Source organism: Amphiura filiformis, chromosome 8 (genome assembly GCF_039555335.1).
Source record: "Amphiura filiformis chromosome 8, Afil_fr2py, whole genome shotgun sequence".
Classification (NCBI taxonomy): domain Eukaryota; kingdom Metazoa; phylum Echinodermata; class Ophiuroidea; order Amphilepidida; family Amphiuridae; genus Amphiura; species Amphiura filiformis.
In genome coordinates this window covers 63,648,069-63,666,058 of record NC_092635.1, presented here as the reverse complement: position 1 = coordinate 63,666,058, position 17,990 = coordinate 63,648,069, and the positions used below count along the sequence as shown (strand labels likewise).

Here is a 17,990-nt window from a genome sequence, read left to right as displayed (position 1 = left end):
TGTGTGCGTCTTTTATGTTGCTGAATGAGGGATGAGGGAGTGTATGTTTGGGGTGGTGTCCAAAAGGATTGAGGGAGTGATGTTTGGGTCATCTGTCTGCAGGGGTGGGTTGGTCATGGGCTGGTGTATGGGGGTGAGGGGCTTGTAAATACAGATGACTGGGGACATTTTCTAGTCTAAAACCCACCAAACGGGGACATATGACTACTGGGGACATTCCCAGTTGTAGCTATTCCTCCCCCTGCACCCCTATGGCAGAAAGTGCCAAAAATGGCATTAAGATGTACCCAGTTGCCAGGGAGTATAGGACATGTACCCGATTGTAGGTTTTAGACAATTGTCACCAATTGACACAAACAAATGTCCCCAATTGACACACAAATGTCTCCAATTGGTGGGTTTTAGGCTAGAATTGTGGCGGTTTTAGGCAAATATCCCCAATCGATACATGGTACAAGAGGGATGTGCATTGGTATGTTCGCGTATGAAATCATTGTTTTGGTTGAATCTTCTAAGATTGTTTTGCAAATGTGTTTGATATATGTACTTGTTTACTCATGTTTTTAATTTTTATATTGTACTTGTGCTATAATTTAACCTCTGGGCTACAATGCATTTGTTTATAAACTAATAATGAAATCAATAATGAAAAGTAGAGCTACTGCTATTTCTTCCGTTGTTTAGCAACTGCAGGATTCAAGCCGTAGCTTATTGTTGATGTGTTCATTTTTCCATTTATGTTTTTCATACTCTTGTTTTTGCTGGCATCTTTTCTCTTGTATGGTTCTATTGTGTGAAATCTTCTCCATCTGCTGCTCCATATTCAGGCCAGTTGCAAAATTGTTTTTTCAGGGGTGCAGAATTTCCAAAATGTAAACTTTTTTCCACAAAAACAATTGCTTGCATGCAATGGGCTTCACCCCTCCCCCCATATGGCCCTTTGTTGTCTATTTTGAAAACTTTATCATTAAAAAATAGTCCCTTTGTTAATTGTTTTTTCTAATTTGGACATTTGTACCCTGTCCTTAACTTGAAAAGTGGACTTTATTGGGGAAGGGGGGTAGCTGCACCCTGTTTCCACCATTTCAGGATAATTGTGCAATCATTTGAGTATTTAAAGTCTTTGTTGTAAGATTATTATGGCACATATAATATTCTAGTACTAATACATGCCGACAACATGACATCACCAGCACATATCATCTTTGTATAATATTCATATTCTGCAATTTTTTCCCTTTTACAGCTTGTGAATGTTTCACTTCAAACAAAGTTTGTGACCGAACCACTGGTCAGTGTGTATGTCCAACCTTGACTGCAGGACGGAGATGTGATCGCTGTGTTACATTTGCATGGGGTCTGAATGGCGACGATGGTTGTCAGGTATTGATCAAGTATTCTTGCCAGAGCTCGAATCAACCGAAGGCCACCAAAGCCATGGCCTCCGGTGCCCAAATTAGACTTGCCATTTTCAAGTTCAAGTTTCAAAGCATTCTTCAGCACTAAATGGCATTGGTGCCTTTGTAAAGGATTTGTTGATTGCCTTAAAATGGGTGCCCTTCAACATTCCTAATTTGAGCCCTGATTCTTGTTTTTCTTTTGGAGCAACAGGGCCTTTGCGTAACTCATTTCTATCTTGACTGAAGGTCAATGTCGTGCCGGGGGGGGGGGGGAACACGGGGGGAAATAGGGGGGGGGGCACAGAGTGTCAAACTTTGGGAACTGAGAACTGTTCTTGAGGCAAAATAAGGGCTTCTAAACCGAAATTTCAACACATTTTTGGGGGTCTAGTGAACTAAAATTGGGCCAAATTAAAGGCAGGGGTGCTATGAAATTTTAAATTTGAGCTAAAGCGCAACAATTGTCAGAGTAGAGGTTTGAGGCTAAAGAATTGGGGCATGATCACCAAATGTGGTTCTACCGAACTGCCGCATGCTGGAGGACCTGAAAAAGGGATCATTGACAACTTCGCATACCTGTACCACCTTTGCATGTTAGTACCTCTCCAGGCAAAGATGAAAAATTATGAAAATGGTTTCTGGTGAGCTTCATATTGACCTGACCTGATATACTCGTTGGTGTATACATATCTAACAAAAAAAAAGTTTCAAAATGTAAAAAGGGGCGAAAGTTTAAAAAAAACTTTCCTGTGTGGCTTTTCACCCTTTTTTTAATTTGGTCCCATTTAGTAAGGTCATAAGCAATTACCGTATTGGTCCGAGTATAGTCCCACCCGTTTTTTAGGTGAAAAATTTTCACAATTGGGGGATGGGTTTATACTCGAATTTCAAAAACAAACAAAAAAAAAAATTTAAGTTTTTTTGGTTTTGTAGTAATCCCTGGACCTAGACCTAGATGCTAGGATCATTCATGGTTGACCTAAAAAAAAAAAAAAAAAATGAAGATGTTTTGTATGAAAATTGATACTTTGTATTCATGTCATACTCTATTAATGATTTCAAAATGCATTCAAATTCAATGCATTTTGAAATCATTAATAGAGTATGACATGAATGCAAATTATCAATTTTCATATTAAAAATACAAAACATCTTGAAATTAAAAAAAAAAAATTTTTTTAGGTCAACCATGAATGATCCTAGCATCTAGGTCTAGACTCTAGGTCCAGGGACACTCCAAAACCGAAAAAAAAAAGACGAGGAGGATTAATAGTTCCAAAAATGCACAATGAATTTTGATTAATTTTAGGCAAAATGTCAATCCATTTTTCATCAAGTGTCAGTTATTTTGTAATCCATTCATTTTACATCAAGTGTCAGCTATTTTGTAATTCATCCATTTTGCATCAATTATGATAACGTCACTGGGCAGGAAAAACCTCATGAGTACTTTTGGCCCTTTAACATGGATAAAGCCTTGTAGGTGTAGACTTTATATTGAAGAGGTTGCTTCATCCATGTTCAAAGGCAAAAAGTACACATGAGGTTTTACCCGACCAGTGACGATATATAGGATGTATCATACAGTGCACTCAATTAATATTGTTATTATAATAGCGCTGTGATTGCGACCTTCAAGGATCTATAAGTCAGCAATGTGACCTTGTGAGTGGGGAGTGTGACTGCTATCCAGGTGTTGGTACTCCAACATGCTCAGAATGTGAAGATGGATTCAAGATCCTGACCAATTCAGGATGTCAGCCTTGTGGGTGCTCACCAGATGGTAGTCTTGGTAGCGTATGTAATAAAACAGATGGCCAGTGTTCATGCAAGGTAAGCTATAATTAAAGACAGAGATAAAAAGAATTTATCGCGTCTGACGTCATCTGTGAATCAAACACGAGCACGGCTTGTTTACAAGTGCCGTGATGATGACTTGCTGAACACGGATTTATAACCGGGCGCCTTATTGTTAATTTTGCACCTTTTGACATGCAAACCATCTCAAAAGTTAGGTCTTTACAGTAGGAAACTTTCTTTGACGAAGGCACCATGTCCACAATGCCTAGAAAATAACCATTTGCTGCTATTCTTTTTCTCCGATCAGCACCAGATAGATCGGTCTTCCTTTTACGCACTGATTAACCTGTGTAAACCAAGCTGCTGTAAAGTTTCATTGAATACAAGAGTAGATAAACTGGAATGATAGACCATATCAATATACTTTGTTTACTTACCGAACCCTCAGTAGACTGGAGAACAAAATGTATTCAAATGATGATGAATCGTCAATTTCAAGTTGAGGCTGACCAATCATTCATTAAGATACGGATAGAGTAGAGTCTGAGCGGGTCTATGCTAAATGAAAATCACCTTTAAAGGGCATATCTATTGCAAAAACAAGTTTATCTCCATTCAAAGAGAATAATTATTACATTACAAGTTGACACGTGTTGCAATTTTTTTATTTGTATTTCTCCTGAAAAAAAGAGAAATTGTGTTGGTAAAATGAAATCGTACGGTCTTTCCCCCGTTAGAAGCGAAATTGATTATGATTGATCGAAACTGATGATGCAAAGAGCTTACAAGACTACAACGCCTACAGAATAATGCTGCGAGACTGGTTTTTGCAGTTGGTCGTAGAACTGACGCTTCCAATCTCCTAGAGACCTTGCACTGGCTTCCAGTTCGCCAACGAGTACTGTTTAAAATCCTTCTGTATGTATATAAGTCCATGCAACAACTGAGTCCCAACTACATTTCAGACTACTTTACCGTTTATGTTCCTCCTCGTGCGTTATGATCGTCTTCTGACACTAACCGGCTTGCTATTCCAAGACGCAGCCACAGAATGACTGGCGAAAACAGATTTCACATTGCAGCCGCTACCGCATGGAATTCACTACCCGTGGACATAAAATCTGCTGCGACCACATCCGCGTTCAAGTCTATGCTAAAGACTCATTTGTTTTCTTGAACTGTTCTCTTGTTATTTGACTTTTTGTGTATATTTTTTGTAAGCGCCATGGTATCTTTGTGAATGGCACCATAAATGCCTGTAAATGTAAATGTAAATGATGTCACAGTAAATGAAGAGTAAATGTTCACAAAGAGTTACATACACATGAGCCCTTGATATAAGCTCTTTTGATATTCAGTCATGTGTATAATGTGTGACATTGTACCACAAGAAATCGGGAAGGTTCAACAAAAGGCCATTGAAATTGTTTATTTGCATAATAAATACAATATGGATATACATCATGCTCATATTCTAAGCTCGCACGGTAACATTAATCTAAAATATTTTTAGTTCAAATATTTCTAATCAAGTATGCATATGAATTGCAATATCACAATATATAATAAAGCAGCGGCCTGATTTTATCCATATGTGTTAAAACCATTAAATTTGTAATACTTGATTCAGAGTTTTTTTCTGATAACAAAAACAGTATATGTTATGTGCATTGAGTGTGTTGACAGTCCATTCTCTCAAAGCTGGCACACTTTATTTCATAACATAACACTTAAGTTTCTAGGTCAAATCTGTCTCGTTTGAAGGATTTCACCACTTACAGTTGGTTTTTGCGGAAAATCAATTTTAAACGACTTATTTTCTCAAAAAAGGAGTCATTTTCATTGTCCTCATAATATTAGCTTGCCAATGATATGATGTTGTCTGAGTAATATATATGCCCTTTAATGAAAGTAGATCACCATTCTTTTCTAACACATATATGTTTGTTTGCTATTGAGATATTCACTAGGTGTACATTGTGTCTACCATGTTTAGTCAACTCATCCTCCTATAATAATGTTTCCTCTATTATCATAGGAAAACACTGGTGGTTTGACATGCCATGACTGCGCTGCAGGGACATTCTACAATTCAGCTACTCAGATACAAGGCTGTCTGCAATGTATCTGTATGGGCATCACTACAGATTGCACAAGTTCATCCGATAGGAGCATTGAAGTAAGTAAACATTCAATGAATGCAAGCTGTAAAATGGGACATTCCTGTTGAAATCCATACACCCCCCTATGAAAGACATGACCTTTAATCTCACACACAGGGGGTGTAGATATCAAATGGAGTCACCCATTCAGGTAACCCCATTAGACATCTATACTTCCTGCATGGGAGATAAGAAAATGTCTCCCACGGGTGGCTTGTGGATTTCAACTGGCATAGTCCAATGGATCATCAAACATGAGGGTATTTGAAAACATTCATTATCAGTCCCTCATAACCATGTATCATCACCTAGCTATCTTTATTCTGGTAAGCTCTTTAAATACATAAGTACTGATTTCTTCATACAGGCCAGCATGCTTGTATAAATTTTAAGCCTGGCTTAAACATTTTGCTTGAGTCTGGTCCCATCAGGATCCAAGTGTGTGTCTGCCCGACTGATAAATACAATGTACTTGACCATTCACACATGGATTGGCTGCACCTACAACATACTCATTGAAGTAAACCCATTGAAAATGTATGATGATTACAGATTGCTCATAAGTGCAGTTTTTAAAAGATTAAGAAACGATGAGCTTGCGCCTCTGTTGCATGAGGTCCTGGGTTTGATTCCCGGAGGTGGAAAACTTGGGATATTGACCTAGCAAATGAAGTCTGAATTTAATGGCAAAATCTGTAGATTAAATTCAGACATTTGCTCTCCCTGTGGTGCAGTTAGAGTTGGGTAAATAAACCATGAGAATTCTGTCCTTTGGAGGGGATGATAAGCTGACAGTCCCATGTATATAGAGCCACAGTCAGTTTTGAGAAGAGTAGGGTGTTAACCACTGACTGTTCCCAACCTGTCTCAAATGGACCCCAATGGAAATAAGCTTCGTTATTCTTGAGTTGTCAAACTCAAACAAATTCAATCAAAATCAATACTTATAGTAATTCTGCACAAAGTTTCTGCATCTTTTTGGTACAAAGATTGATATGCGAAGTTTCTTCGCTGCAATGAAGTTAAATTAAAATGTTATTTGACATGTAGAGAAAATAAATCTTAAAACATATTTTGTTACAGTATGCCATTCCAACCAATGCTGGATCCACAGCTGACTGGGAACTATACAATGGAGAAACGCCATCTAATATTGTACCAACATCTTCCATTATCAATGGTGTAAGCTTTGTTACAGCCTCTGTCCCAGTAGGGCAATCGCTGAGCTGGATGGTTCCACAATTATCTGGTAATCTACTTGGTGTGTATGGAACAACGCTGACATTTTCCTTGTTTTATGAATTAGATGTTAATGCCATCAATCCACAAGAGCTGGAAATAAGAGTAATGATGCAGGTGAGTTTAAAGACGATCATTAACCCCCTGAGCACTACCTGCCGATCTAACATTGCCTCTGATTGGTCAACTGCGGGATATCTTCACTTTAATCACCAGTCAGAATGGAGCTTTGAAAATAATTCATCCCAATTTTTTTTGTGTTAAAATTATTCTAACAATGTTGCTGATTGGTCCATTTGATAATGAAAACTTCTTTTTGACCAATAGGCAGGTAGTTCTCATATCATTAACCAAGAAAATGTTAAAACTTTCAACAGAAACTGAAGGCAAATAAATAAATACTTGCCTGCTAATATTTTTCAGTAACTAGTTACTATCCTCAGGCAGTAATGACCGATTGACTGTCTTCTTCACACTTGGATGATTCACACTTAGATGATAATTTTTGGTCCTTCAAACCAGTTAATATATCAATGTTTTGCTTGTTTTTCTGTCAACAAAGACAGTGGCAATTTTAGGGACCGTTCACAAACACTTGCTAGGGGGGCCTGATGCAAAAAGGGGGCCTTAATAGTTTTGACCCTCCTAATGGGGGGACCTGAAAAAATTGACCACAATTATAACACTTTGTGAGGATTAGCACTTTCTTCTTTATCGTGGGGTGGGGGGGGGATTATAACACTTTGAGTATGGCAGTGATGCTTTTATCCTTCCCATATGTGATGTTTGAAACAAATCTTGCTGTTCTTTTTTGCACTTTTTGTAACCAATCAAAATAGTTGTTGGAGAACGATAATCAGCTGGTAGTGCGTCGGAGCTAACTAACAAATAGGAACATGTGGAAGTACAAACACAAATACAAACATTGATGAGCAACATACAAACTATCTAGCTCTGCGCATCAGTCACATTTATTATTTTGTTCTGATTTAAATAGCACTTTATTTTGAAAGATGGTAACTTTTACCTGTTTTTGCAATCTGTTGAATTTTCTCTTTCCAACAGGGCATGGGTAATCGATATGTCCGTATACTAGGTGCAAACTCTGACAACACTTCAACTGAATTCACAATCAGTATGATAGAGAGTGAATGGCGAGTTGACAACGCACAGTTTACTGCTGTGTCTCGTGGAGAATTCTTGCAAACTCTAGTTGCTGTAGACAGGGTGCTGATAGGTGCTCAGATGAACAGTGCACTACATCAGTCAAGGTATGTAACAAACTCTTGTTGCTGTAGACAGGGTGCTGATAGGTGCTCAGATGAACAGTGCACTACATCAGTCAAGGTATGTAACAAACTCTTGTTGCTGTAGACAGGGTGCTGATAGGTGCTCAGATGAACAGTGCACTACATCAGTCAAGGTATGTAACAAACTCTTGTTTCTGTAGACAGGGTGCTGATAGGTGCTCAGATGAACAGTGCACTACATCAGTCAAGGTATGTAACAAACTCTAGTTGCTGTAGACAGGGTGCTGATAGGTGCTCAGATGAACAGTGCACTACATCAGTCAAGGTATGTAACAAACTCTTGTTGCTGTAGACAGGGTGCTGATAGGTGCTCAATTGAACAGTGCACTACATCAGTCAAGGTATGTAACAAACCCTTGTTGCTGTAGACAGGGTGCTGATAGGTGCTCAGATGAACAGTGCACTACATCAGTCAAGGTATGTAACAAACTCTTGTTGCTGTAGACAGGGTGCTGATAGGTGCTCATATGAACAGTGCACTACATCAGTCAAGGTATGTAACAAACTCTTGTTGGTGTAGACAGGGTGCTGATAGGTGCTCAGATGAACAGTGCACTACATCAGTCAAGGTATGTAACAAACTCTTGTTGCTGTAGACAGGGTGCTGATAGGTGCTCAGATGAACAATGCACTACATCAGTCAAGGTATGTAACAAACTCTAGTTGCTGTAGACAGGGTGCTGATAGGTGCTCAGATGAACAGTGCACTACATCAGTCAAGGTATGTAACAAACTCTTGTTGCTGTAGACAGGGTGCTGATAGGTGCTCAGATGAACAGTGCACTACATCAGTCAAGGTATGTAACAAACTCTAGTTGCTGTAGACGGGGTGCTGATAGGTGCTCAGTTGAACAGTGCTCTACATCAGTCAAGGTATGTAACAAACTCTTGTTGCTATAGACAGGGTGCTGATAGGTGCTCAGATGAACAGTGCACTACATCAGTCAAGGTATGTAACAAACTCTAGTTGCTGTAGACAGGGTGCTGATAGGTGCTCAGATGAACAGTGCACTACATCAGTCAAGGTATGTAACAAACTCTAGTTGCTGTAGACAGGGTGCTGATAGGTGCTCAAATGAACAGTGTTCCATATCAGTCAAGGTATGTAACAAACTCTAGTTGCTGTAGACAGGGTGCTGATAGGTGCTCAGATGAACAGTGCGCTACATCAGTCAAGGTATGTAACAAACTCTTGTTGCTGTAGACAGGGTGCTGATAGGTGCTCAGATGAACAGTGCACTACATCAGTCAAGGTATGTAACAAACTCTTGTTGCTGTAGACAGGGTGCTGATAGGTGCTCAGTTGAACAGTGCTCTACATCAGTCAAGGTATGTAACAAACTCTTGTTGCTATAGACAGGGTGCTGATAGGTGCTCAGATGAACAGTGCACTACATCAGTCAAGGTATGTAACAAACTCTAGTTGCTGTAGACAGGGTGCTGATAGGTGCTCAGTTGAACAGTGCTCTACATCAGTCAAGGTATGTAACAAACTCTTGTTGCTATAGACAGGGTGCTGATAGGTGCTCAGATGAACAGTGCACTACATCAGTCAAGGTATGTAACAAACTCTAGTTGCTGTAGACAGGGTGCTGATAGGTGCTCAGATGAACAGTGCACTACATCAGTCAAGGTATGTAACAAACTCTAGTTGCTGTAGACAGGGTGCTGATAGGTGCTCAAATGAACAGTGTTCCACATCAGTCAAGGTATGTAACAAACTCTAGTTGCTGTAGACAGGGTGCTGATAGGTGCTGAAATGAACAGTGCTCTACATCAGTCAAGGTATGTAACGAACTCTAGTTGCTGTAGACAGGGTGCTGGTGCTCAGATGAATTGCAGTGCTCTACATCAGTCAAGGTATGTACAAACTGCATAATATTTGTTTGACTGCGTCTGAATATGAAGGATAGATGTAACCCCTGTTTAATGGAACAATGTCTATATACATTAGTCAATAACAGGAGAGGTATACTAAATTAATGGACTAAACATAGGTTTACCTCAAGTTTGGTAGTGACGCAGGTGCATATTTTGCTGGGTGCAGTGTTGAATTGCTCGCATCAAGTTAGTCACCCAGAGAAAAGACGCACGCATACAAGGGTGGTTTGTCAACACACTTGCAGCACAATCGCGAAAGTCATTAACATCACTACCGAACTTGGGGTGAACCACTTTTGCATGTCGATCTTTATGATGAAACAATACCTAATTCTTAAGTATTATAATTGTGTAATGTGAACCATTTTGTGTTACAGTATTGGAGGTGTGTCCTATTACATGGCAACCAGTCCTTCATCACCAGTATACAATCCTGCTGCATCTTATGCATTTACTGTGGAAAACTGTAACTGTGGACCTGGATACAATGGCCTGTCATGCGAGGTAAGCTTACATTGGTGGCAGGAGGGTTTGCAGCATAGATCCCAGGAATTTATAGCCCCCTCCTACCTGGGTTGGTCTTTGCAATCATTCCCTTCAATGTTACACAACTGCTTATGTTTTTTGACCAAATTAACCTCAAATAGCTTTAAAAATTGCAAATTTGTATGTGCTTCACATGCATTTATTCCGGTATAAAGCCATATATTATAATATTTCTGTAAAAATAGATTAGTATTTATTTTCCATAAAATGTTAGCTTTTACTGTCAGATATGTCCCCTTTTAATTTTGAGCCGAACAAGTGAGGCAAAGCATAGAAAATTGGAATTTACTACTAGCGCCCATGCATGGTACTTCCGCGGTTGTAATACGGTACGATCCTCGGGGTGTGTGTGTATGTGCATCCCGCACGCCATGTACGTACTGTGCAATCAATCAAATACAACAAATTTAACATGATTTGCACAATTGTTACAGGAATTTATTGGACTAAGAATTTAAGCATTATGTCAAAAGTCTTAATTTCCTCCCAGAAGCAAACTGCCTGTCCAAAATGACAGGTAGCTATATAGCTAACACCCTGTTCCAGTTGAAATCCATACACCCCCTATGGAAGACATGACTTTAATCTTCCACACAGGGAGTGTGAATTTCAAATGGAGTTACTTGAATTGGTGACTACATTTGAAATCTACCCCCTGTGTGGAAGATTTGGGTCATATCTCCATAGGGTGTATGGATTTTGACTGGAATAGCACTTTTGAATTGAATACATGAATACAAAAAGCCACCTAAGTCCATGCGAAGTTATTTTGAGAGAAAAACCTGTGTATCATTTTAATTCCTTCAGTTAGATTTACCTGGTCAATATGGTAAGTTTTACGTGCAAATGAGTGGATTAACCTGTATTAGGTATGACGATTAGCATTTCAGGGACTTAGTGGGGTTCATTTTAAATTTTGGACTTAGGTGGTTTTTTGAATCATATACAAAGACAACAATGTTAGAATGAGATTACCACTAGTAAGATAATACAAAATAAAGCACACAGGTATGTATAATGTTGATAAGCATTCTGCCATGTAATATAAACCACACACTTTCCTTTATTAAACCCATTTTTTGTTCAAAAGTCATTCTCTAGCAATGAATGTGTTACAAGTGGACTTTTATACATACTGGATTTCAATCAATGTGTTACAAGACTCAAATCATGGAATTGGGTGATTCTTTCATACATGCTATTTTTCACATGCCCAATAGACACAGAGAATGAATTTGAGTTGTTCTTTCATGCATATGACAGGCCTATGTATAGCAACAATTTCCCATGCTTAACTCAATTTGGCCAAAGTATGGACTTAGGTGATGGCTTTTGTATTCATATACGGTATTCAATTGTTTGAACATCATGATTTGTTGTATGTTTTCAGGAATGTGCCATAGGATATTACCGTAGCAATGCAGATAATCACCCCTACTTTGGTACCTGTATTCCATGTGAATGCAATGGACACAGTCCTGGGTGTGATCAAGCTACTGGGCAATGCTTGGAATGTCTGCATAACACACAAGGTATGTGTATCAAATGGGCTATTCCAGTTGAAATCCACACTACCCCTGTGGAAGATTTTGGAATTATCTGAAACAGAGGGAGTATGTTTTTCAAATGTAATTGGTCAGGGATTATCATTTTGAAACCCATATTCCCCCTGTAGTATGGCTTTACCTTTATCTTCCACAATTAGAGTGAGTATTTTAAATGGAAGTTACCCAAATGTTTATTCTATTCGAAATTCATACTCCCACTGTGGAAGACTTAAGCTTAATCTTCCACAGGGGTAGTGTGGATTTAAATGGAATAGCCCAATCTAACGGACAGGTCCAATATTTTGAATAATAGATGCTGGTGTATAGCATGGTTTCCATTACAATTAAATATTGTATCTGTTTGTCGTCTGCCACATGGCAGAGGATTATAGTAGAAACAAAAAATATTTATACCATTTATTCTCATTCTTAGTCAGTTAAATATTATTTTAATAACTATAAACCATTTTATTGAGCAAAAATTATGTTACTGTCATAAAATTCGCCTTATTCTTTAATGAACGAAATTATTTTACAACTTTACCTCTTCAGTTGCATGTGTGCAAGCATGTGCGAGTATTATGCCCTAAGTCTACGCATAAGACGCGCTACATACGCCCACCTCTACAAGTGCGCTACATACAAACACCTGTACAAGTGTGTTACATGTTATCAGTACTCATGATGACATAGGGTTATCTACGGCCTGACACCCAAACTAGACAACTCACACTGAATAAGAATAGTAATTGAAAAAAGGCCAAACTCTGAAATTCTATACACTTTTGTGTATGGTACTTCAAATATATGACCCACTGGGCTAAATCTCTGCAAAAGAGGCAAGGTCCAATTTTCAGATAGATATATTTAAATAGATGGCGTGGAATGAGTTTCCACAAAATTTCAATTTCCAGATGTTCCTTCCAAATGGTTGCAGTACTTCTAACAAACCACAACATGTTATAATTGTTTAATACAGGTTTTAACTGCGATGAATGTGCTGTTGGATACTATGGTAATGCCACTGCAGGTACGCCATCAGACTGCACGCGATGCCCTTGTAGTCCTCCCAAAACACTCTCCACATCTTGTGCGCTGGTAGATGGTGCTGTCACCTGTGAGTGTGCACCAGGACACCTGGACCCATTGTGTAATAGGTGAGTGCTTCCATGTTCAACTAGGCCTCTTAAGGTGGCATATGCAGCCTGCAAGTTAATCTATTTATTGTATTGGGTCACAACATGCATTGCTTGTCCTCTGAACACATTGTTTGATTGATTAGAATGTCTTAATTGTCTTTCCAAGAGACTGCGATTTGCAATTTAATATGTGAATTTATGATGTGTGCTTTAATCTTAAAGCCTGTATCATGCAAGGATCATAGGTTTTTTTTATAACTTAACTGTGTTTTTTGGAAAAGTGGTTGCAGATATATTGAGAGTATGCCCCAACATTGAATCACAACTAGTTGACTTAATCACTATCTATGACTGAATACTGGTTCAAGGCAAAAAAAAAAAAAAAAAAGTTGTTTGCTTGCCCTCGTCCGACCGACCGTCTCGGCAGTCCCGACCGTAGACCTTTTTTTTTTGCGATTTTCCCAAAATGGCATGTATTTTTCGTCTGAAAAACCGATGATTTAAAAGAAACGTTGTAAAATACCATATCCTGCATGTTTACGTGCTGACTGTCGGGTTCCGCAATTTCGTATACCACCTCAGCGTCTAAGCTCTAATACAATTTGCTATCCACCTGCACATTTCGGACGGCACATCTAGGGATGAGTTTAATTACAGGCAAAATATAACCGTGCATATCGTGTAAGAATGGATACAATATAGCAGATGTTAAAATATGGTAAAAGTAGATAAAATTTGAAAACAGTTGTACCAAATATTCATTTCTTGTTTATAAATATTTAGATTCATGATATTTGTTCGTATCGACTAGGAAGTAACATTGCACTATTTTTTTCAACATGTTTGTTGAGGCTACTTTTATTAAGAGCACAAAGCACTCGATATAAATATGATTTCACTTTAAACATGGCGAACACAACACGAGTAGCGCTAGCTGTACAGGTGAAGCAAGGGACCGAACACGCTGATTAATATGATAGTTTTGAAAAGCAGAAAACACTACATGTAGGAGAATTGTACACTTCATTAAATGTAGGCCTACATGTAGAAGAGCTACAATTGTTTAAGGTGCAAGTGGCGAGCACAGATGCTGGACCATGGCGTGATGTTGCTGCTACGGAAATGCTTGAACCATTAATTGCATTTGCCGATTCGGTATTCGCCATGTCTGTTTCTGGGAAGCGGAAAAAAAAAAAAAAACTTTTCCCGACCGACCGACCCAATTTTTAAAATCCATTCGAGGGCAAGCAAACAATTTTTTTTTGGGCCTAGCGGTTGTGCAAATGCTACTAGCATTTGATCAGCGAAGAATTTTTAGATGCATGCTGCAAACGCTTGTATGGGCATAAGTTGCAAGTCAATCTCTACCACACCTGAATGCATTGGGCTATTCCAGTTCAAATCCACACTACCCCTGTGGAAGATTTTGGAAATATCTTCTACAGGGGGAGTATGTTTTTCAAATATAATTGGTCAGGGTTAATCATTTTGTAACCCATAGTTCTATACTCCCCCTGTATTATGACTTCACCAATATCTTCCACAGCTAAAGTGAGTATTTCAAATGGAAGTTGCCCAACTGCCTATTCTATTCTAAACTCATACTCCCTCTGTGGAAGACTTTAGCTAAATCTTCCACAGTGGTAGTTTGGATTTCAACTGGAACAGCCCACTGTGTGTTTGGTTAGTGAGTACTTTAGAGACTGAAAGTAGCAAATTGATTGGTGCATTTGTAAGTTGTACCATTATTTGCAAAGTATTTGGGGCCTTCAGGTACGTGGCCTCTAACTTGCTTGAGGTCCAAATTTAGCTAAAATTCTTGTGAATTGAGAATGAAAATTTTCTCAAGAAACTGCATAAATATGGTATATATAGGGTATTAAAACTAAAGCCAACTGAAATATGCAGTCTTAAGTGTGGCAGCTAGAGGAGCTAGCCTAATAGGGGTCATCAAAGCTGCGACTGCTCCGCCTGCCCTTGGGCTTGTGGTTAAGCTTGATGTCATGTAAATCTTTCTTTCACAATATCTTTACTCCATAGATGTGCTGATTTCCATTTTGGTCAGCCTGAGTTAGCTCAAGGATTCTGTACACCATGTGATTGTACTGGTAACTCTGAAACCTGTGACCCCATTACTGGGGTATGCCTTAACTGTCGTGATGGGACTACTGGGGATAATTGTGAACGTTGCCTTAATATGACGTATGGAGATGCTTCGCAGCAGAATTGTCAACGTAAGTGTTTAGAACAGGGGCGGCGGAACGATTTTTAAAGTGTGGGGGCCAGTCAGGGTGATGTAAAAAATTGAAATAATGGCCGCAAAGCGAACATCGCGTCACGCTTGTGCGACGCAGGGGGGTGTCTGAGGGGGGATGTGCCCCCGTCAGAAGTGAGAAACTTTTGCAAACTGAAGGCCCAATTGAAGCCATTTGGTGGACCATTCTGGCACTATTATTGTGTACAATTTTAGTTTGAAAAATCCGAAAATGGGTTAAATGGAGGCCCAAATTGAAGCCATTCGTGGAAAGTTTTCACTATTATTGTATAAATTATTGCTTTTAGTGTTGGGTGTCCAAAGCAGAAGCGAAAAGGGAAATTTGTTTATCCATAGGCCTACACACTGTGTATTAACACAGGTGAGTTGGAAAATTTTGCAAAATGAAGGTCCAATTGAAGCCATTTCATGCATCATTGTTGAGATTTGATTATTTATGTTCACCCGCCGCCCTTGCTTTAGAATATGGATGCTTCTGATGTATTTTATTGTATTCCTGTGAGGTAAGGAAGAAGGTTTTACCAAATGTGATTTTAGAAACAGAAGTGCTGCATTCACCATAACATAAAATTCATCAGAAGTGTATGCATAATTAATAATGACCATATGTGACCGTCCACGTTGAAACGCTCGTAAAGTCGGCCTCCGGTCAATTTTAAACAAAATGAGAAACATGTCCCGCCAACTTGAGGTACATATGAATATAACCTTTATGCACATTTTGCGCTGTAGCTCAGAATACAATAATTACGAGTGGTTTGTGGTAGACGGTCACATATGTGACATGATCTGATCTGCTCCATGGAGGCCAAAGGAGGCATTTTTGAAAATTGAGTTACTATAATTATAACCTTATACAAACATTATAGGCTATCATATAATGAAAACACCAAAAGTCTAGCGTACTTGGTTATAAAGTTCTGAGGGTTTGTGATGTGTATTTTATTGTTTTTTACTCCATATTTTTGCTTTATCTAAATTTCAAATTTGCCGCCTTTGGACCACATCTTGTCACATATTTTCTTATTTTGTTCTGAAAAAATTTGACGAGTTGTATTTGCCTAAATCTGAAAGCAAGAACAATGTATTACCATATTTCGTCAAATAGTCGCCCCCCCTCAAATAAACGCCCCCCACCACTTTTTTCAACCAAGATGTTTCAAAAATGCCGATATTTCCATGCCATCTTGTGTAGTAAGCAGGGCCGGATTTACCATAGGGCCAGATGGGCCCGGGCCCAGGGCCCCAAATTTGGGGGGCCTCCAAAATTACCCTGTGCAGTGTGCATCTTCCATTTTAGCCGAAAACACTGTTTTGGACCAAAATAGGGAACAGAAATTGCACAATTTTGCGCGCTTCGCGCGCACTAGCCTGTTATATGACAAAATTCAGCTTCAATTCCGGCTAAAATAGTCTAAATTTGAAATTTTTTCGCGCACTACGCGCGCAAATGTCATAGTAAAATCAAAAAACTTTGCTACTAGAGGGCACATGCCATCAACATGGTGCGTTGGGGGCCTCCAAATTTTGGCCTGGCCCAGGGCCCCCAAAAGGTAAATCCGGCCCTGGTAGTAAGCTTACCAAGTTCGCCACATGGTCGATAATAGCGTCAATAATTGGCGAAAATCTGGATTGGAAACCCGGAAGTGAGCCAGAAGTAAGTGTTTCTAGTTCATATTTCATCATTTTAGTGTTTTTTATCGTTCTAAAATTGACCCTGAATAAACGCCCCCCTTGGGAAAATGTAATGCCCCCGGGGGCGTTTTTTTGACGAAATACGGTATATTGCTTTTTGCATCTATACTATTACAATGTAACTTGGCAAAGTTCAAAGCGGGACACTAATTAGGGATGGGACACGAAGTAGCCTGAATGCAATACTAGAATCAATAGTTTTAGGATAAGTAAATATATTCAATGTTTAAATGTTTATGGTGGATCTGTAAAATAAATATAGGCCTATGTTAATGATACACATAAGTTAATGCAAAGTATTAATGTTACAATGTCATTATAGCAGGATTGTTATGCTCCACAGGCTAATATTTAGCCATTTTATGACTATTATCAATGAATTACAAGTTTTGATAATCTGTTACTATTTTGTTATTAACAGCCTGTAACTGTGACAATAGGCAGCACACCACTAAATCCTTCCGCATTTGGTGTAACCCTTGATAGTCCCGGTAAACATAGGTCGGTAATGCAAACAAGTGGGTGTCCCTTGGGAGCAAGATGAGTAGCCATGATTGTTTATTATAATTAAATTAAAAGATATGCAATTGGTAAATGTTCAGAATATCACAAAATGGTGCATCTTGATCTGGTCAAAAAGTTTGGCTCCCAAAACTAATCCGCGTACGGACATGGTAAGGAGGCATTCGTGCAAGCTGAAAATAAGGGATGGCGCTGTTCAAATCCCCGTAGCTTAAAAGTTAGTCTCAACTTGTGTCAAAAAACCCATTTTAAATTAAATTTCAATCTTTATTTAAGACATTGGTGCTACCAAAATATGAAAAATGGTTTTACATGGGGTAGAAAAACAAACTTACTTTCATGTATATTTACACGTATTTCAATGGGAGTTTATTTAGTGGTGTGCGCCCTTCGAAGACTCATTTTTTTAGGCTATGGGCATGATTGATACCTGATTTTAAGTGCCAAAAAGTTGAGATTTTTACCTGAAACTTT

The 17,990-nt window shown here is 38.8% G+C and overlaps 1 protein-coding gene across 1 annotated transcript in view; it reads left to right on the top strand.

The window, feature by feature from the left end:
• Positions 1–17,990, top strand: part of LOC140159657 (laminin subunit alpha-1-like) — a 160,638-nt gene that overhangs the window by 52,466 nt on the left and 90,182 nt on the right. The window contains exons 14-24 of the mRNA XM_072183152.1: positions 1,247–1,383; positions 3,018–3,233; positions 5,239–5,379; positions 6,446–6,718; positions 7,667–7,872; positions 8,512–8,632; positions 9,480–9,544; positions 10,170–10,296; positions 11,729–11,870; positions 12,865–13,042; positions 15,065–15,258. Coding sequence (XP_072039253.1) covers positions 1,247–1,383; positions 3,018–3,233; positions 5,239–5,379; positions 6,446–6,718; positions 7,667–7,872; positions 8,512–8,632; positions 9,480–9,544; positions 10,170–10,296; positions 11,729–11,870; positions 12,865–13,042; positions 15,065–15,258 — 1,800 coding nt within the window. The remainder of the gene's footprint in view (positions 1–1,246; positions 1,384–3,017; positions 3,234–5,238; positions 5,380–6,445; positions 6,719–7,666; positions 7,873–8,511; positions 8,633–9,479; positions 9,545–10,169; positions 10,297–11,728; positions 11,871–12,864; positions 13,043–15,064; positions 15,259–17,990) is intronic.